Below are 21331 nucleotides of genomic sequence, written 5' to 3' on the forward strand. Positions count from 1 at the left end.
CTATATTTCAACCTGCTAATCCCAATTAGCTATGGCCAAGGATTTCTACAAACACTTCATTTTAACAAAGCATTCTCACTTCCATTAACTCTTCGCTGGTAACAACTCGAAAGTATATTTTTATCAGTGGCGGCCGGTGAGGCATTCTGATGGTGGTGCCAAAAATGAAAAAAGGTTTTACGCAAATTACCCTAGTGAAACTGATAATTGCAGCTCACGTTTACATTATGTTAAATAAAACACATTAATTAAACCAGCTATTTTAGCCGGTGTTCAGTTAATAATGCATCTAGTAACAGTTACAATAACATTTCCGAAACTAATAACGAAATTTACAGATACAGATAATGCAAAACTTTCACAGTATTGTTAGTCAAATACAAATAAATTTTATAACTAATAAAATTACTGGCAAAAACACACGAGATAAACAGTGATATAAATAATAAACGAACACGTTTGCATTTTATTTAACAGGCCGATGAATCCAAGGCAGCGGCCTGAATAACACATGTTCATGTCCTGCATAGATCCCATGTATCGTTAACAAAAGCATCAATACTGTAGCAACAGTGTAGCGATATTTAGTTGCCGCAAAATAAAACAAAATATATTACACAACATTAAGAAACAGTGTTACATAATATGAAAAAAAATATTTATCTTTCTAAAAAGAACCATGACTATCTCTGCATTCAATATAGTTAAACGGATAATACTTTACGCATTCAAATCCAAGTTATGTGCATTACTTTTGAATTGGCAACATTACATTAACATTTGGCGCGGAATTTTAACTTGTGTTTTCGTGCAAATCTGCGGTTCATGGTTCCCTTCCTAACGTCTCCAACAACCCTGCCATCTAGCGAAATTTCTGCATTACTGTGCTCTAGCGGGCGGAATATTAACTATTGAGGCAAACTGAATTCGGCTCAAAGTCTGCCATAAGAAACGTATATAAACTAGAATCAGTAGCCTTTTGTACAGTGTTATATGGACGTAGGCAGTGCGACACAGAAGTGGCTCCAAAGGTCGGAAAAATGCTGCAAGAGTGCATCCCGATCTGTGCGCGCGCTCATTCAGATGAAATACGAATAAAATATGTAGAAATAAACTATTACAACTGCTTTTTAGGATATTATTTTTTGTTTATTTCATTGGCGGTGCCATGGCACACTGGCACTACCCCAAAAGCTGCCCCTGATTTTTATGTCTTTTTTTCTCAACTGCAGGAGTATTACGATCATGTTCAAACACTATGGAATGATAAAGGTGTTAAAGAGTGCTACCGAAGGTCTAATGAGTTCCAACTTATAGACAGCGCAAAATAGTAAGTATTAATTCAGATATAAATATTTGTATTTTTATATATGCTTAATTATTATTTACCATTAAGCATACATTCATATTAACAACCTTAGTGATATTGTATACAAGACAAGACAGGATTTAATTTAATTCCGTTTATTATCTTTTATAGATTCATTTCTTAAATACACTGTTAGGTATTTTTTAACTATTTTATGTTAATTTTCTATTTGCTAAAGGGTATTGTTGTAAAATGTGAGTTAATATTTTATAGGAAAGTACCAGTCCCGATACCATTGTGGTTATAACATACATAGAAACATATTCTCATGTAGATAGCCATTTTCATAGTTATGAATGGGTCATTAACTATTTTTCATTCGTCCCTCTTTACAGCTTCCTTGACAGAATAATGGAGGTCAGGAATCCAAACTATAGACCAAGTGATCAGGTTTGTATAACATTACAATATTATGAATAGTCATTTTAATTCAGTTCTTTTGTATCTAATGATATAATTAATATTACAAGAGTCTACTACTAGTTTATGTTACGGTACTGGTATCTTTAACCGCTTGCTATAAAGCAGAAAGATCTTTTAGTGATAATTGTGGGATACTGCTATATAAACATAAACAGTCTAAGTGATTAAAAATGAGGGAAATGAGCTGTTAATAATTATATATGATTAAGACTTTCTTGCTTCAATTTTATTTGTTTTATAGCTATTGTTTTTAAGTTTGTTAGAATAATCTTATATTTTAAATTTAATTTTATATTGGTATTTTTATTTTTAAAAGTTGTATTTTGGTAAATAGGTAGTTACACCAGTAAATAAATAAACATATTATTTAAATCTATAAGTAATAACATGTACAGATATGCAAATAAATAGGTACATAGATAAGTGAAATTATACAGAATTCCAATTAAAATATTTGCTGTACATATAGCCTTTTTCATCTCGATTAACTGGTCTGTGACGGCTGAGGACAGGGTATAGCAATATTATCATCAGTTGTGGTGTATGTGCTGTTCGAGCAGGATGAGGCATCTAACAATTGAACAACACGTGTTTCTTTGCAAAGCATATTTTAAACATCAGTACAATATTCTGATTGCCATTCTCGAAGTGAGTTTATTCTAAGATATCCTGCAGTTAGGTGTGGAAGATGTGTAATTGAAGTATTAGTTAGAAAGTTTGAAACAGGATCAGTTTTACACGGTTTTACACTGGAATGAACAATATCGACAGAAAATAAAGTAGACGAAATTGGTGAGAATCTATCTCGAAGTGAGTTTATTCTAAGCTATCCTGCAATTAGGTGTGGAAGACGAGTAATTGAAGTGTTAGTTAAAAAGTTTGAAGTAACAGGATCGGTTTTACACGAAAATAAAACACACACTGGAATGAACAATATCGAGAGAAAATAAAGTTACCGGTAATGAAATTGGTGAGAATCTAGAGACATTACTGAGAAAATCACTTCCGAAATTAGGGTGAGAATTGGGTATATCAGCATTTTCGTCGCACTAAACTCTGAAACTTAAGCCTTACTCAATTACAGATGTACAGATTTTACAACCAAGAAATCCTCTTCAAAAATACGTTGAAGAATAAATAGTTGAAAGCAATCCAGTGGCCTAGCTCCAACTAGCGAACAATAATGTTCTCAACAAATACCGTACAATCTGTTTTTGGCATAGTGAAGAGAACATTTCCAACACATTTTCTAAGGTAAGATGAACACTGTTATTTTAGCAGTGTAACCAGCGCACTGCCAGTCAATCCCTTGATGGTTACCCGAGATGCAAAAGGCTGTATGTACAGTATACATTTAAATTGCGAGCCTTGTACCTTTGTTTGATTTCAGGACATTTTATATAGCCGCAAGAAGACGACTGGTATACAAAAGATAGAATTTGAGATGAAAGTTCCGAGGAAATATGGCGGGGGTTCGATGGAGTTCTGGATGTTTGATGTTGGTGGGCAAAGGGGAGAGAGACGTAAATGGTTACCAGTAAGTATGGTACCAGTACCTCTATATTGTAGTTCAAGGAGCGTATTGTCACTGACATTCGAAGTTCAGAACGACATTTTCAACGGATTAAATGTAACTTTGTCAAAGTCTCTGTGCTCTTTGTCTATACTGGATGCGTTTATTTTCTGGATTTACTTCAAGACATGCATGTATTATTGGGCCTACAATTTAAAATATGGGTGTGTCAAAATGACGCATACTTTCCATTATACATATTACATATGAGCCTTTCAGAGCAGAAGTGGTGTAAGTCAAAATTGGGTAATGAGGTTTAAAGTAAAAATTCTGTAAAATATAGCGCAAAGTAGCAATTAATATGTCCTTCTTGCTATCCACTGACTACTAATAGTTTAAATAAACTGAATATTAATTGCTACTTTGCGCTATATTTTACAGAATTTTTACTTTAAACCTCATTACCCAATTTTGACTTACACCACTTGTGCTCTGAATGGCTCATATCACTCGTTATGCAACAATTCAGTTGAATGTTAACATTGGTTTATATTCAAAGAGCAATTTAGGAAGTACTGTATCAGACATTCTATTTATATGTTGTAACCACTTGTCACGGTATCATTTATTTTATCTTTTACGGCATAGATGTTTAGTTCGTTTCTTATTTCTTGATTTCTTAAGGTACGGTCACACATCGCTACTTTTGCAGCGCTGCAGTACAAAAAACTGCGCAACTCTTGTACTGCGACGTGTGAACAACGGTGCAACCCGAAAAGTAGCGGCTGCCAAACCTGCTGCCCGCTACTTTTCCATGCTGCGCGCAGATTAAAAGTAGCGACGTGTGAACAGGGTTCTCAGGGTTGGTCTAGTCTTGTGCATCCTTTTGTACTTCTCAGAAATCTCATTTCCGCACCCTGCATTTTACTTTCAGACTTCTGTGTAAATACCCATGTTTTGGAACCATAGAGCAAAGCCTTGCGGACTTTTAAATACATCCAATTATTTCTGTGGAACTACACGTCAGATATTAATTCAATGACTGCTATGACTGCTGCTGCAACCTGTATTTCGCATAGAGAGAGTGTTGCATAACAATTACCAACCTTATCATTATCAGTGAAAATATTTCTGTTTAAATTAAATCAACGAAAAAAAAAAAAAATCCATAATTTCCTTATAAAGTCCGGGATATAATAAAAAATGAATAGATCTGGAACTGATAAAAATAATATCCTAGATCATATATACCCAGATTGCTCGGCCTTGTAGGCTTTGATGGTAACAACTTTTGTCAGGTTTACTATGCTGCTATCTAGTTGTTACATAAGGAATCACGTCATAACTCCCATTTGGCTTGCATTAGCGATTGTAATGCCATCTCGTGTTCGTTTACGGTGGACGGGTGGCGATCCTGGTGGTTGTTCTCTTCAAAGTGCTACCGATTTTAACATAGAGATGAGCAATCTGTTATATATGTGATCTGGGATGATATATAGAAATGCCGTTTGTTGCTAACAAGCCGCACACAATAATACTACACTCTCACAATCCTCCACTCCACTAACCAACCTGACTGCAAGGTGACAAGGTGCTGCCAGCTGGCCACACACAGTCCTCTCGGACCCTTCAGCAACAACAAGCTAACTTTGTGATCCCTCCTCACTTCTCTTATGTACAGACGGCAGGTTCAGAAATTGAGCTGCACACATCTTACGAAGTACAAAAAAGATCAAAATCTTGGAAAACATATACATTTCGTACATTCTATGTATATGAAGTTCCATTATGCTCTACTTAATAATATGTATGTTTGTGTGCGTCTCTCTCTCTCTCTTTCAGAATGCAGAATTGCTTTTTTCCAATAATAAACAAATAAAAATTTTAATGATTGAATTAATAAACGAATAAATATATAAATAAGTAAACGAACAAATAAAACAATAGCTACCTTTTGTTTTGCAGTTATTTGAAGGAATCAACGCGATATTATTTCTTGTAGCATCGAGTGACTTTGATCAGACACTGAGGGAAGACACGAGTACCAATAGATTGCGAGAAGCTGTAACACTCTTTTCTGACGTCTGGCATAGCAGGTACCGGTAGAATGACTTAATAATAGGTTCTCAATTTTTAGAAAATTAACACTTTAGTTCTTTTCCAATAAATTATATGTACTGTAATTTCTTGGCAGGTTCTTGCAAGAAGCGGGTGTTATTGTGTTCCTCAACAAACAAGATGTCCTCCAGCAGAAGATTGAGAGTGGCAAAAGTATAGTTCAGTACTTCCCAGAATATAAAAAGTACGAGATGGATAGTAGAGGTAATATGCAGTACAAATGTTTTACCAGAAAATGCTGTGTTCAATTCATCATTGTAATAAATCCTGATCCTTATTTCAGAAATTCAATTTGTCATCGTAATATTTCGATACAGCCGCCGTAGTGACTCAGTGCTAGTGCGTTGGACTTTGAAGCCAGGATGCCAGGGTTCAAATCCTGGTCGATTCATCCTGAATTTATAATTTGTGTTGTGCAAGTCCATAATCCAAGCGACAAAGAGATTTTCCATGTTGAATCTTTCGTACACTACTTTTAACACTTGAATATAAATAATTGATTAAATGGCGATCTTGCTCGTGTTAATTGTGTAAGTATGTGCGGCTTACAGCTGTTTCGGTGCTTCTTCACACCATCCTCAGAGCCTACTAGATCTCGGCGTCATCTCGAACTTTGCTGCTTGTTCTGTGGGTGCGTTCGATTGTTGAAAAGTGTTGAAATGTGGTGTCAAATAGTGTGTGTGTGTTTTGAAATTGATCTGTGTGTTGAGAATTTGATCAGGGTGTGTTTTAGTGTGTCTATATATTTCATATTGTTTTAGTGGGTTGAGTTTTTGGTTTTTGGGTTGTATGTGTAGGATTTCCATGTCTGTATTTATGTTATGTTATGGTGGACAGACAGGCAGATCATTCCAAACTCGATACAAAGAACACATTATAGCAATAACCAGAGGACATAATACATCTACATATGCCGAACACATAACAATGCTAACCATACATGCAATAACATAAATACAGACATGGAAATCTACACATACACCCCAAAAACCAAAAACTCAACACACTAGAACAATATGAAATATACAGACACACTAAAACACGCCCTGATCAAATTCTCAACACACAGATCAATTTCAGAACACACACACTATTTGACACCACATTTCAACACTTTTCAACAATCGAACGCACCCACACAACAGGCAGCGAATTTCGAGATGACGCCAAGATCTAATAGGCTCTGAGGATGGTGTGAAGAAGCACCGAAACAGCTGTAAGCCGCACATGCTTACAGAATTAACACGAGTAAGATCGCCATTTAATCAATTATTTAAAGAGATTTTATCCGAGCACTCCAGTTCCCCTGTGACATTCCAACAATTCTCCATCATCATCATCCATTTATTCATTATGAGTGCAGTGTAGACCAACTTCCTGTGGTGCACTCTGGATAGACTCTGACAAACTCAGTACCGGTATTCTATGCTTTTTGGCACAAGCGACATCAATGAGCCATGCTCATAGAGTCAGGATGAATAATGGCAAGTTAAGGGTTCTCCATTATATATATATATATATATATATATATATATATATATATATATATATATATATATATATATTTGACACATCAGGTTAGTTCATAATTGAATACCATACTTACCTTAAGATCCTCTGGCCCTATATGGATACGGATTTACTGCAATATTATGTGATGTATTCTTCTTTCAGGAAGCTTAATTAATGTTATGTTTTGATGATTTATGGTTGTTATTGTTGTTGTGGTACCGTAAACTGGGATAAAGAGGATCACATGTGGTAAAGTGGATCATATGTGTATTGCTTAGATAAGTCAGCGCCACATGGATCACACATGCAAAGAAAACCTTTCTTCTATAAATGCCACTAAAAATAGTTTTCTTTGCATGTGTGATCCATGTGGCGCTGACGTATCTAACAATACACATATGATCCACCTTACCACATGTGATCCTCTTTACCCCAGTTTACGGTACCGTAATTGGAAATGGCTTCTATTGAAACTGTACTACATCTTGCTTTGTATGCAATTTGCTTAAGGACTTCTTCTGTTGCTGTAGTTGCAAATTATTTGCAAGTAGTTCTAGTATTATGTAATGGAAGCATAAATTACAATATATTCATGTACCTGATTCTTGCTTTATAGAGAATCATCTCTTTTTATTTATAACTATTGACTCTCTGGATACAGTAGCTATATTTGATTTTGTTCGATGTACTGTAACATCATTTCTGTTGTCCCAAATAAAGTGTTGCTTGGAAGCATTATTATTTATGTTGCTATTTTTGTCTTTGTATAACAACGATCTCTGCATGAAAATCTGTTTTTATAAATGGTTATTCTTAAAGTTTCAAATTTAAATACTGGTACCGGAGTAGATTTGACCATTTCTGTGATTAATTTTAATACTTGTTTTCCCCCTCCCCCTAAGTTTTTACTTAACATTACTGGTTATTATGATCACATGTTTGCTTCATATGATTTAGTTTAATGTTTAAATTGTAGGTTTTGTTCACTAAATCCATGGTTCCTTCCATTTAGCGTTTGCTAATCTTGTCGTAATTCTTGTTTTCTTGGCCTTTTTTATAATATTGTTAACATAGCCATTTAATATTCGTGTAATCATAATATTATTTCCAAATAGGTTGTGAAACTGCTTCTTATATTGTTTCTCGTAAGCTTTTATTGTTGTGTTGCACTTGATTTTTTTTTTTTTTAAGTGTTTGTTTCCATATTATTATTTTGGTCTGTCCAGTTTCCTAATTCTCTTCTCTTGTTTTTTCTCGTAAAATTTTTTGTAATGAATTTGATCGTTTAAGATAAATAACTTCGGAATAATATAATTTTTATGATTTTAATTATTATTTAAGCTTATTTTAACTGTTGTCCAATTTAATATAATATCTGCAAATACATAGTACGAAAAAATTTGTTTTATATATTTTCCAGGTAGTCAAAATGTTGAATAATAATAATACCGTACTGAGTTAAGCTTTTAATAAATTATTTTTTGGTTCCATTTTAATGTGCGTAGAATCATGCTATTTTTAACGTGAGCTTCCCAAACCAAAATGACTTTCAGTACTTACATCATCATTGGGCTGACAATTACTTCTGTTTAATATATATTTTTTTATTCTTACACCAGATGGCAATATTAAAGATGAGTACCTGAAAACTAGGAGTTTCATTCGGGATCTTTTCCATGTAAGTAAGAACATGACATTTAAATTATTATGTAAAGGACTTCCTTTACTGCTTGCTACAGCTATGAATTGTGTATTTATTTTTTATATTATTTTATTTAATATTTGTTATAAATAGGGAACGGAATTTGGAGTAGTAAAAGCTAGTATTGGCATCTACACAGTCATTTGTTTACAACCCTTTATACCAAGTCCTCCCCTCCATGACATCCTCGCAGGTCTCTACACGTCAACAACAGGTGAACGGGACAGTTGTCGCATAAGAACTTCAACGTGCAGGTTTGCAGTTCAGAGTAGTAAAGTGCAGGTACAATGCCGAAAGTGAAACCAACTAACAATACAGTATTGAAAGACTATATTTGTAAAACCTCCAGATCAATTATCAAAATTCAGGAAACAATTCCCTAAATTGTCGCTTCCCCCATGTCCAGTTCTTAAGAGCTGGGGGTCATGGTTAGAAGCTTGCAATTATTACGCACGTCACCTCCAATCTGTGAAGAAAGTGGTCCAGTCTTTCGATACCGATGACGCGGCTGCGATTCAAATACGCCAGGAACTGCTAAATGATGAAACAATCGAGAAAGAAGTCATGGATATTAAGTCAAATTTTGGATATTTACCGGATGCCATTATTCAATTAGGAAAGTCAGGAGTAGAACTAGTTGAGCAAATAAATATTATGAGGACTATTGTAAATAAACTGAGTGCAGTAGAAGGTGAAATAGGAAAACGTGTTGGTGAAAAAATGAACAAAGTTTTGATTAAAAATGATGGATACGATATTCTTAGTCGGATTTCAGATGTACTAACAAAGACGTTTCCCAATGACGTCATTCAACATGTGAATTTAATTGATGTATCTTGTTTCAAGTACTCTCTAATTGTCTCTGCAGATGGAGAGCGGAGTTTTTCCATGTTACAAAATTTCCTTCCTTGCAACAGAGCAAAGTTGTATTTTGAAAATTTGAAAATAATATTTACAATTTATTATAACAAGGTATAGCATTAATTGAAAATGCCATTTCGTTTGGATCTACATATTCAGAGGCGAGTTCCATACAGAAGACAACTATCAACATCAATATGTCCACTGACACGCGAAGATGCAGAGGTTCATATTTAACTATGTATATTTGTAATGTTGTTTATTGGTGTCTTGTGCGTTGCGAAGAAAAGCACATGTAGTTCAAAAAGAAATGCAGATTATGTATGTAGGTCACTATATGTCATTAAACTATTCCATTTGTTTATTCTGAAATATATTTACAGACGTTGCGTGTAAGTTTGTATGAAGTGGACTGTACTCTTCCATGCGCCGTGACGCAGCTCGCTTGACAGTCACTGAGCTACGAATATCTATACTACTTTTCACCATTCTTTATAATACTCCAAATCCCTTTCCCTGGTTATAAAATATTTAAAGTGAAGTTTTTATTTAATTTTGTTTAATATATAGTACAACCAGTGAAGTCCCACGCTATTATAGCCACATAGTCTAAAGCGCCGTACTTTAGATTAACTATATGAAATGAGCAGAGATGTAGCATCCATGAATGTGGTGGAAGCATTGCTTCCTTTTCATTTTTAAAGGAAAAATTTCTTAACTGTATAGGGATACATTAATTATTTATTATTCGTTTCTTCTTATATTTCGTGCTTATGCAATGTTCTGAGTTGGAATCAATTTGAACACACAGCTGATGTCATAAGTTAGCTTCCGACTATGTGCTTGTGAAGTGGGTTGCTGGGAAAAAAAAGAGAGAGACAGAGAGATACAGAATCATTATGCTTTCCTTCTCTTTTAAACCTCCCGCAGTTTCTCCGCTGCATTGACAAGCATCAGCAAGCATGTTTGCAATGCAATACTGTACTGTGTAGCATTAAAAAAATTAAATTATTATGATATTAGCAGTAGTCACTTATGTTAATACTAGCCGTACCCGTGCGCTCCACTGCACCCGTTAGAAATAAATATAAAGTAATTACATAATTAAAATAGAACTTTGATCCAGGGAACATTCGTGTTTGATAAAAGGATAAATTGCTCGATATGTTACTTAATTTAAATTGTATTGAAATAATTAAAATGCGATCATTTTGGTGCAGAGATCACTCATTTGGTGCAATGACAATTCCTTTAACACGTTTCTTAATTGTTATTACATGCAACCATAGTTTAATGAAGATTGACATATCATTATATTACTTGGTATATGTTTCCATTGAATTATGGTAATAACTTAATTTTAACCACTGTTTTCTACGTCTTCAGTAAATGGCGCTTGGCCCACTATGGTTCTGAACCCTTCAAATAACTTAAATACTGATACAGCATATATAGTGGTATTTAATTATATTTCTTTTTTTCGAAAATGTAAGAATTCACGATCTCCTGTGTACCATTGCCATGGAATGAATAAATATGTTTTTTTTTTTTTTTTCATAATCATAAATTTTATATTTTGCAGATAGGAGTTACTGCAGGAACAACAACACTATAATCTGAGGCGGCGGTGAAAATGTATTATATTGTTATTTTAAAAGTCTTATATATCCTTAAATATCAGTCCTATCAAAATTTTGCATTGAATAAAACTTATCGGAAAACATTTTTAAAGAAACTTTTGTTACATAACATTTTTCACAAAAATCAATAATAAGCGAGATATTTCGATTTATTTAACTCAGGCAACCTTATAACCCCCCTTTTAAATAACGTATTTTGAATGCCATATAGCCTAAAATCTAAGTTACAACGAACTTAATTTATATTCCAATTTTCATAGAAATCCGTTCAACCATTTTTGCGTGAAAAGGTAACAAACATCCAGACAGACAGACAGACACAGACAACAAACAAACAAACAAAATTTTCAAAAAAGCGATTTTCGGTTTAAGGATGGTTAATTATACATGTTAACACCAATTATTTTTGGGGAAATCGAAAATTACCAGAAAAATTTTGGCTACAGATTTATTATTAGTATAGATTACAATTACATATTGGTCTTAGAAGTGGAGGGGAACCGAAGTTCGTTTGAAAAAGTCTATCCTCGCACAAAAGGGTCGGTAGATTGTTCAAGTTAGGTGAGTGCTTACAAATTAGTTTTCGTGTCAGTACACACACGTTGTGTGAAATGAAACTAACCAATCAACAATCAATCTCTTTCACTGGTAGAATTGAAATCTTCAGTACAATTGTCACCACTAGTTCTTGATACATAAATTCCACCTAAAATAGTATATTTACTAAAATTACTACAGGTGTGTAGTATTATGTGACAGGTTAGGTTAGATTAGATGTGTATTATGTGATAGGTTAGGTTAGATTAGGTATGTAGTATATTATTACTATGTTGGCGACACTGAAACCCACCCCATTCTCTGCTTCAAATTACGTCACATTAATGAAATATGGCCGTATTCTTCATTCACGCACGATAATTTTCGTATATAAGTAAGGTATGTATTTGGGGCAGGTTTGTTAGGTGGGCATACAGCTCTCCCAGTGATCACATCAATTTCTACTAATCAATACTATAAATCCAAGGCACTTTTCAAGGTATTTTAGCAATTTTCTATAGTGCCAGGGACATAAGTAACCTTCACCCATCATTCTCCCAAGAATTTTTAATTCACTTAAAAATCAATTGATCTTGGCTGGGTTAGTGCGTGTGCACTACAAATCTCGTATCTCGTATGTTGACCAGTAGACTATTTATTACTAAAATTGTCCCTGTTATCTGCTTGTACAGGAAATGACAAAGAAGAAGAGAAAAAGTGCTGAAGATCGTAAGTCTAGTGTGTTGCCTGGCTTTACAGTGCAGCTTGCTGAGAATGACAACCGCCAATGCTACTTCCACTTTACAATTGCTACTGACACTGGCAACATCAGAACGGTGTTTGAGGATGTGCACACGATGATCCTGATGTCCATTCTCAATGAGTTCGGTCTCCAATAACAGTTACAGTGATTCAGGTGTGACATTTTGTAAAACTTTTGAAACTAGGTAAAAAAAACTGGAATGGTACCTAGAAAAAACCATGGTTGGAAACTATTTTATATTTTTGGAAAATGTATTATGTGTCTTTCACGTGTTAAATTTTATGTTACCTTGTTAACATGTTTCGACCTGCTATTGGCCATCATCAGAACTGGTTGTTGCTGGTCTTGGCCCGTTTTGTTTTGTTTCCTGTGGGGGTGTGTTTGTGTAGTGTAAAGTGGAGTCAAAGAGTGTGTGTGTTCTGAAATTGAGTTGTGTGTTGAGAATTTCATTTGGATGTGTTATTCTTTGTTTGTATATTTCAACACACAACTCAATTTTAGAACACACACACTCTTTGATTCCACATTACACTACACAAACACACCCCCACAGAAAACAAAACAAAAGTGCCAAGACCAGCAACAACCAGTTTTGATGATGGCCAATAGCAGGCCAAAACATGTTAAAAAGGTACCGGTAACATAAAATTTAACATGTGAAAAACACATAATACGTTTTCCAAAGTGATATAGTGTTAAAAGTTGTGTAATCAAGATGTATTTTATATTTGTTCTTTAGAGATTATGGAAATAGTACAAGTACAAAATATCAGATTCCTGGGATATGATAATTATCTCTGAATTATGGTGCAGATACAACTTGCGCAACAATTCTAAAATATGTGTTGCACAATTATAATAATCTAAAAAAGAGGAAGAAAAGAAATAGTAAAGGAACAATGACAAGTACTATGATTAAAGTGATAAGATAAATGTTATAATGTTTTCATTTTTCTGTACTTAAGAATAGATCCCAATATTGGACCACTACTAGAAATGGAAGAGAATAATAGAATTCGCAGATTTAAAGTTTTTAACAAGAATTTCTGGCTATTTCTTCAGAAAACAATTAACAATGATAACAGAATTATGATAAAATAATACTGAGTGATCCAGTTGACAATCAACAGCCACAAGTAGACTTATAACGTATTTCAAACTATAGTACTGAAGGTGCATCTAACGATTCAACTTTTCTTTCAATTTTACACATTCAAGCAATGCATGCAATATTGATATTTAATATTAATTGATATTTAATATTAATTGATATATATATATATATATATATATATATATATATATGTAGTGAAGATGACGTTCAGAACGATGCACCATGTAGATACAAAATCTTCATGCATCTTAATTGAACATGCGTATTAAACTTGATTTTTTTCAATATTCTTTGCATGTGTACGCCCATGGAAAATTGAACCATGTAGATGCAGCTATAGGGAATTAACATTACCATAAGAAATCCATGTACGAAGGGGAGTCAAATGAAAACCGTAATTTTTTTTTTTCATTTACAGTAGAACCTCTATTATCCATGGTAATGAAGGGGGTAGACTGAACGGTTAATCAAAAAAATCGGATAATCCGTACCATAAAATATTTTCGTAAATTTAGTGAATAATGCTAATGGTTTTGTATTGAACACGCTAGGTAGTGGATCAGAAGTTCACTGATATGTGTGATTTTTAACAACGGAATTTTAGGGTACAAAGAAATTTCTTGTAATGGCTCTTGTGGAAAGATAGAAATATGCAGGTCTCGTAGTGTAGATTTACATACTTCATATACGTCATTCTTGATTTTTATTAAATTGCACATGGTTGTGACTCCAGTCTGGTATTCTGAGATAAGCCACAGTTTCTCGTTCCCCAAAACCACGCAGTTATTTGCACTTTTTATACTTAGCACAACACGATTTCTTTAAATACTCGTGGAAGACATTTTATACAGAAGTTATACAGTACAACTCGAACAGTAGACCATACTGTGTAAGGGTAGAGTCTTGTAATAGCTCTCTCCAGAAAAAAATAACTTGCTAATATAATGTACAGTAGCTTACTCAATATATTTCTGTAGGGAAAAAAGGACGAGAAAGACAGTTGGATAATCCACCAATCGGTTAATAGGGTGATGGATAATCGGGTTCTACTGTAATTTATTGAACAAAAGTGAAACACAAGTGTATCCTTGATGTTCAACACAGGTGCTCCAGTACATAAGAAACACACGGATTCCTCTGAAAAAAAAAAAAAAATCTTGTGGTCGTGTGCACTCTTCATCAGAACGACATGTCTTTCCTCCCATCGCCTCTTTGAGTAGTCCAAACATGTGGGCAAGGGCAAGGTCTGGCGAGTATGGCAGTCAAAAGCCACGGTCATCCAAAGTCTCCTTATGTTATTTATGTTTCTGTCTTTTAACTCTTCCCATTCACTGACATTTATTCATTAACGGTGAACAGTGTGAAATGCTACTACTGGGGAACTGAACTCTGAATTTTCTTTGAACTTTATGTATCAACTCAATTGAAACACATGAATCATACATGAAAACTCTTTGTGGAATGAAATACTTAAATAGAGCCCCCTCACTTCATTCAGAATTCACTTAAGCAGACAGAAAAATGATAAAAACTCATATCTTGACCTCACAAGAGCATATACTCAACTGAACAGCTAATGACTTGCGCCATAGTGTCGTGGTCTAAGGCATCATGCCTAGGACTTATTACAGAATGCGTGCTAGTTCGAGTCTTGATGAGAAAAAATTTATGAAATTTCGACCAGTGTATGCGATCAGTTCCCACCCAGCATAGTGATGAATTTGGGAAGCTACAACAGATAGTTAAATCCAGTTCTGCGAGCCAGCTATAATGGTTGGGGAAATCATCATGCTAACCACAATATATTTCCATTCTGGTTTCGACTGTCCACGACCCTTCATGGGCTGTTGTGCTCTCGGATTTTTTTTAATAGAGGCTGCCTTGTCCTGGTTCACACTGTCAGCACCTGTGTTGTGCGGCAGTTGATTTCTGACTGAATAACTCAGTATCTATTACAGTCCATGTCACCGTTTTTGGCGTGTGAAATAAGTAATGGAAACGTTCAGTGTGAGTGTTTTACATTTGCCGCAGTCAGTCTAACAACTGTGTTTGGCAAATGGTTGATGTGACGTGTATAGGAAGTGGTACCATTCTCAGCTGCACTAGCAACATGCTCACAAACTGGGCACTATATATCTAGGACAAACGCCAAAAATGCTGGTGCCAGCTGTCAGAAATAGTTGCTAATTTACTGCTATAAATCGGTTTAAAAATCAGTATTTGCTCTCAGTATTCTGAAGGTTAATGTAAGTAAAATAATAAATACTTAGAAAATGAAAGGTTAACATGACATCGGTACATCTTCACAAAATGGGAGAATTAATTCTGATGTGGATGAGACTTATGTAAAAGCTAATTTGTCAGAGTAGAAAACAGTGATGACTGAAGTTACTAGGTAATGTGAATTAGTACCGAGTAGACAGCATCAAATAACGAATCAGACATATTTTTAAGAATGGATGGTTTAAGGATATGAATAGAATATGATACATAAATAGTATCAGGCCATTTCAGAGAAACAGAGTGATTTCTGGAACTACTATCAACACTTGAAGACCCAGATGTTTGCGTCAATTCCAGGAAATCCCAAGTTTGTCTCTTGGGAAGGGAATACAATGCAGTGGCAATTATGATGTGTGAATTATGCAAGAATTTGAAATCATAGAAAAGAAAACGGAGTTGTTAATTTACTACAAATTGGCTTAAGAAACCAATATTTGCTTTCTGTAATTTGAAGGATAATGTAAACAAAATAATAGTTAAAAAAAAATTAAGGGTTAACATAACATTGGTAAGTCTTAAAAAATGCAAGATTCATTCTGACGTGGAAAACAATGTACAGAAGTACGAAGTATATACTGTAGCTTCCTAACTTTGTAATGAATTTTCTACTCCAAATTGCAGTGAGTGGTACTGTAATAATAGATGGAGATCTCTCGTATCCTCAACACTGAAAGGTACCAGAAGAGTGGATTAAGAAGAAGGTACTGTAATAGCATTTTGTGATATTATCTCTCCATACTCTCATATATCACTGTATCATATACTGTAATAGGTCTGCTATCTATCCATCACAGTATGGCACCTGGCAAAATGTGCTCTCTGTGTTTATGACTGTGAACCACGTCAATTTGGAGAAAGCCCGAGGGCAAAAAAATTCTAGCACACAGTTTCTTTAACACAATGTTTTACATTAATCTTTCCTTCCAAAGCAGTCTGTGTAATATTGTAGTCTACATAAATATAGCAGAGTGTATGTAGAATTTTGTAAATTAATTTGTATATAATATTTTATATTAATATATGTAAAAATATAATTATTTGTAAGATTATATTAAAAATTAATGTGTAAAGAAAAGATAATAAATATTATTTAACTATGTTTCAGTATTGATTACTTTTAACCTGTTTTCAGCTCAGCTCAGATATAAAGCTTCTATATCCAAACTGTTGTAACTATGAACCCGACAGTTGTATGTAATTTGGTAGTGAGAAATGCATCATTGCGACAGTAAACAGAACAGCTGACAAGTCCTTTCCACGAATTCTGATGCCTGATGTAACAGCAGAACAATTGATAGGAAATGCTACGTTCTGATTGGTTCAGAAGAATACTGCATAGCTTCAATTTTTTCATGCAAAGGATTGTCAACGCAAATAACTGTCAAGTGCATAAGAGGTCGTTGAAGTTATTTACCTCTCTCTAAATTTGTTTTTGATATGCCTAACTTATTTGTATTCTGATGCTGTGGTAGAGAAGGCCTAATGGTTTTAACTCCATCAGATTAAATAAATAAATAAAAATAAATAGAAGTGCCAGACTTTCTCTTATAACTTATCTGAAAATAAAAATGACTTTCAAATTTCTCTTATAAGCTCAAATACATCATATCAATATAGGTCTATTGCCAGCCAGATGACTAGTTTTTATCTTCCACAATGAAGATCTGAAATCAAATTCCATGTAGTATAAGTGAAACTGGTGATGTCAGCATTCCATTATTTCTTTTCAAACACTTATTGGTGTAACATATATTAACCTCTGCATGGTGTAATGTTGTAATGTTGTTGTTGTTTTCTAATGTCAGGCGTATGACAAAGTCATTTAACCCCTTGCACTCCAATATTTTTCAAAGATATTATCATGGTCAGCCACTGAAGCACAGACAGACAGACAGACAGACAGACAATGTGTAAGATGGCGAAGTTAATTCAAGAGAAATGACTGAATCAATGATGATATCAGGCACATAACATCAAGGCAGAAGAGAAATATTTAATAATGTATTATGTATTCATATACTATACATAGCAGTATATGACATTAAAGTATTAAAAAAAAAAAGTGTTTAAAAACAAATGGTTAGCTGTGTTCTAGTTTTATAAGATTTATACTCTAATTTTCCTACTTTACCGTCAAAGAAGGAATGAAATATAAATCTCTGAAACTTAATCATGTCTCCCTTTATTTACAACACATCCAACGAATACCCAAAATAGAAGTGTTTTGAGTAGCAATCTTCTACATGACTATTTCTGTAAATATATTCATTACAATTCTTTGTGAAGTATATTACTACGGTACATTCAATGCCTCTGGTGAAGAATGCAGGCTGTATCAGCTAATTTACTTCTGCAAATCATCACTATCACCTGGTATTACAATATTTACTGTCTCATGACACAAATGGTTTTTCCACCAAAGGCAAGTTGTGCTCTTTCTTCAGTTTAGCCAATGGAATCGTGAACCATACTTGGCAGGTGGTTTTGGGTAGTCCTCTGGAAGATATGGGGTGTAGTCAGGATACACATCTGGCTTCTTTGGCTCTGGTTTTGGACGCTTGGTATCGTGCACCTTTGCTCTGCAGAAGTATCCATATTCTGGACGATCTATTCCAAGGTTGTCCTTGATGCATTTGTCATATGCAGCCTGGGTCTTTCGGCAGCTAAAAGTAATCAAGTATAACATTTGTGGATTGGGTAGACTAATTTGTAATGATAAAAGAGGACTTTAAATAACAGAGAACAGTGTCCACAGGATTTGAATAGCGAAATTATAAGAATTTCACTGCACCAACTTTAACCACATTATAATTACTATAAAGCCAGAAGATTGATGGTTACAAAACAAATAGCCAGCCCTCGGAGAACAATAACAGTAATATTACTGTCTAGTTGAATATTTGATTTTTCAACATGAAGTTTGAAACAATTCACTATGTAGGCCTATTATTTTTGTGATATCTTTCATATTATTTTTTAATTAAAATATCATTGCTGTAAATCAGACGCAGATTGATAATTTTCATATAGAATTCCCTATTATTTCTGACAGTACAGGAGGAATTCACAATAGTTCAAAGACTGGCTCTATCTTCGTCTTCAGGTGAAAATGGGAAGGGGGGGGGGAGTAGAAAAGTACTCTACTCATTCATTAGGGTTGTTACAAACAGCTTGACATATCCAATACGAATATAGAGCCAATTTTAGAAACGTTGTGAAATTCCTTATTCATTTACAGCAAAGAAAAACAATTCAATCTAGCCTACACCTCTTGTTATACGAGTATTTTGTTATGTTTGGCCTGTTTACCCATTCAAATAAAAAGTAAAAACATACTCATCAATCTCACCCATAGTTTGGAATGGGAATGATGATGTCTATATTACTGCACATTCTTAAAAGAGGTGATTTTAACCCCTGTACCATTATTAGGCCATATTAACCAAGTTTGTTTTGTATAGGCTACTAGAGTTTTAAAATATAGAGTGAAAATTTATTCGAGATAACAGGACACATTAGTGCAATTATTTTATTCTGTTCGTTTAGATTAGAGTTGTAAGACAATGTTGAAATATAACCGTTTTTTCTCTTGGCCTACAAGAATAAATTATTTTCAGACGCCAAAAAGAAAGTATGAATTCACATAGCTATGCTTTCAAAACTCATGATTACTAAAGTTAAAAATTTACAGGATAACATGAAGCACAAACAAAGGAGACAACATAATGGTAACATTGTTTCTCTGCTTGCAAGACAATAGGTTATGTTCATATCACATTTCTTGTTCGAAAATGGGAATTATGTATTTTAGTTTCACTGTGTTAATTGAGTTTTAAAGCATATGTGAATTCAGCAAAAAAACCCTGCTAAATTAAAAAATTTTCACTTCCAAAGTAACAGGAACTACCTCAGCGCTAGTCTCACCAAAACATTTAACAATTCATATACTTACTGTTTAAAATCTAGTGTTGTGCTCGACTTATCAAGACAATTGGCATACTGCGTAAATTCTTTTGCACATGTTCCCTTTACTTTACGAAAAAAATTTAGTGCACAGCTTGTTACAGCTTTGCCCTCATCAATGCATTTTCTTGGATCATCAAGTTCCTTGCGACAGAGTATAAATTCCTGAAAATAAAATATAAATATTACGTGCCTGCTCAAATATTTCACACAGGAAATGCATGAAGGTAAAAAGTTTTAATTTAGCTTTTAGAGGTTATCTTTGAGGATGATGTATTTTTATTTTAAACACGAACATTGTGACCTTTGGCTAGGAGTAAGACAACCACTATCAAGGATTCTACATTACAGTAATGTATAATCATTTCATTAGAGCTTTATTAAAATTTAAGCGTGAATTAACGATTTGAGGCAACGAACTATTGCATACATACAAATAGCAAACGTATCTGGAAAAAAAAAAATCATACATTGTTCTCGTATTCACAGTGTTTGCCTAAATGAAATGCTCCAGCTCTAAGGGCTGGACCACTCAGATTCACTTCTTGGACAGTTAATTCTTCTTCTGTTGGTAAATACGTATTTGCTGTTACAACCATCTTTAAAGTTCCCGATTATGCAACAAATCGGTACTTCTGCTTCTCTATCCTAAATCCCCTTTGGTAGTTCGGTGGTGATTGAGCATGAGCAGGAAATGACAGGTTCGCCAACACAACTTAAAGTTGGCAATGGACATTTTAATAAATATAGGACTGGTACACATTCGAAAATAAACAAATAAACTTGCCTACATTATTATATATAACATTTATTAAAATGTGTATAATAAATATTATATATAACTAACGTAAGCATTGCAATGCACTAAATGCTTTATTGGTAACACTGTCTCATGTAGAGTCCCACGATAAATGGTAAGTCGGGAGAGCGCTTATTTTTATTTTTGGGGATGAATGCGCCTATACAGCGATTTTCCCGTTAAATCTAGCTTTTTTTGTATAACCGTCTCGCGGTTTTTAATCTTTAATGTTTCTGAAATGAAATTCATATTAGCGTTATTGTTGTTTTTGCAAGTTTAATACCGGTCGATTATAACAATCGGACAATAATAAAATGTAAGTGCGGCGGCATTCTATTCAAACGTTAAAAGTCGAACATCTGCTGCCGCCGTGCACTAGTACTTCACGTAACAACAATGACTGTATATAGAGATTACAGAATACAGACAGATTAAATTCAATTGCTTAAAAAATATTTGTGTAAGACATATACCGTGACAGTGTTAACTATTATTCATACACGTTTTATAAATATACCGGTACAATATCGTTAAACCTTTCTCTGTGCTATTTATCCGTAAATAATTGAGTATGGGGCCTCAATATCAGCAACGATTTCGTAAAGAGTGGCTATGTGAAGTGCAACTTGAAGACAAACAAAACTGAATTCTGGAGTGAAGTAGCCAGTTATAGGGACGTATCTGATATAAATCCTTTTCAAGAGTTGGTTGATCTTATTGTGCTTTCTTGGTCT

General features: G+C 34.1%; 2 protein-coding genes across 6 annotated transcripts in view; one reads left to right on the forward strand and one right to left on the reverse strand.

Annotated features, from left to right (window-relative positions):
* The window catches only part of Galphaf (G protein alpha subunit f), a 29910-nt gene extending 12976 nt beyond the window's left edge, over window positions 1-16934 (forward strand). For all 5 annotated transcript variants that reach the window (XM_069834359.1, XM_069834329.1, XM_069834339.1 and 2 more), the window contains exons 5-11: window positions 1233-1330; window positions 1705-1759; window positions 3183-3329; window positions 5271-5401; window positions 5500-5627; window positions 8555-8613; window positions 12368-16934. In XM_069834359.1, coding sequence (XP_069690460.1) covers window positions 1233-1330; window positions 1705-1759; window positions 3183-3329; window positions 5271-5401; window positions 5500-5627; window positions 8555-8613; window positions 12368-12574 — 825 coding nt within the window. In that variant the 3' untranslated portion in view covers window positions 12575-16934. The remainder of the gene's footprint in view (window positions 1-1232; window positions 1331-1704; window positions 1760-3182; window positions 3330-5270; window positions 5402-5499; window positions 5628-8554; window positions 8614-12367) is intronic.
* A 1064-nt stretch (window positions 16935-17998) lies between these two features.
* On the reverse strand, window positions 17999-20485 carry ND-19 (NADH dehydrogenase [ubiquinone] 1 alpha subcomplex subunit 8). The gene is made up of 3 exons (XM_069834371.1): window positions 20269-20485; window positions 19788-19963; window positions 17999-18498 (listed from the first exon to the last, which is right to left on the reverse strand). Exons 1-3 carry the CDS (start codon window positions 20395-20397, stop codon window positions 18276-18278), a joined length of 528 nt encoding a protein of 175 aa, XP_069690472.1. The 5' UTR covers window positions 20398-20485; the 3' UTR covers window positions 17999-18275.
* Between the last annotated feature and the right edge of the window lie 846 nt (window positions 20486-21331).

The sequence above is a fragment of the Periplaneta americana genome, chromosome 1, assembly GCF_040183065.1.
Source record: "Periplaneta americana isolate PAMFEO1 chromosome 1, P.americana_PAMFEO1_priV1, whole genome shotgun sequence".
NCBI classification, from domain to species: Eukaryota; Metazoa; Arthropoda; class Insecta; order Blattodea; family Blattidae; genus Periplaneta; species Periplaneta americana.

Excerpts from the sequence above, each read along its gene's own strand:
- ND-19 (XM_069834371.1), bottom strand. The coding sequence starts at position 20,397 with ATGGTTGTAACAGCAAATACGTATTTACCAACAGAAGAAGAATTAACT. Across the intron at positions 19,964-20,268 it reads ACTGTGAATACGAGAACAAT|GAATTTATACTCTGTCGCAA; the intron begins GTATGATTTTTT and ends TTTTATTTTCAG. Across the intron at positions 18,499-19,787 it reads ACAACACTAGATTTTAAACA|CTGCCGAAAGACCCAGGCTG; the intron begins GTAAGTATATGA and ends GATTACTTTTAG.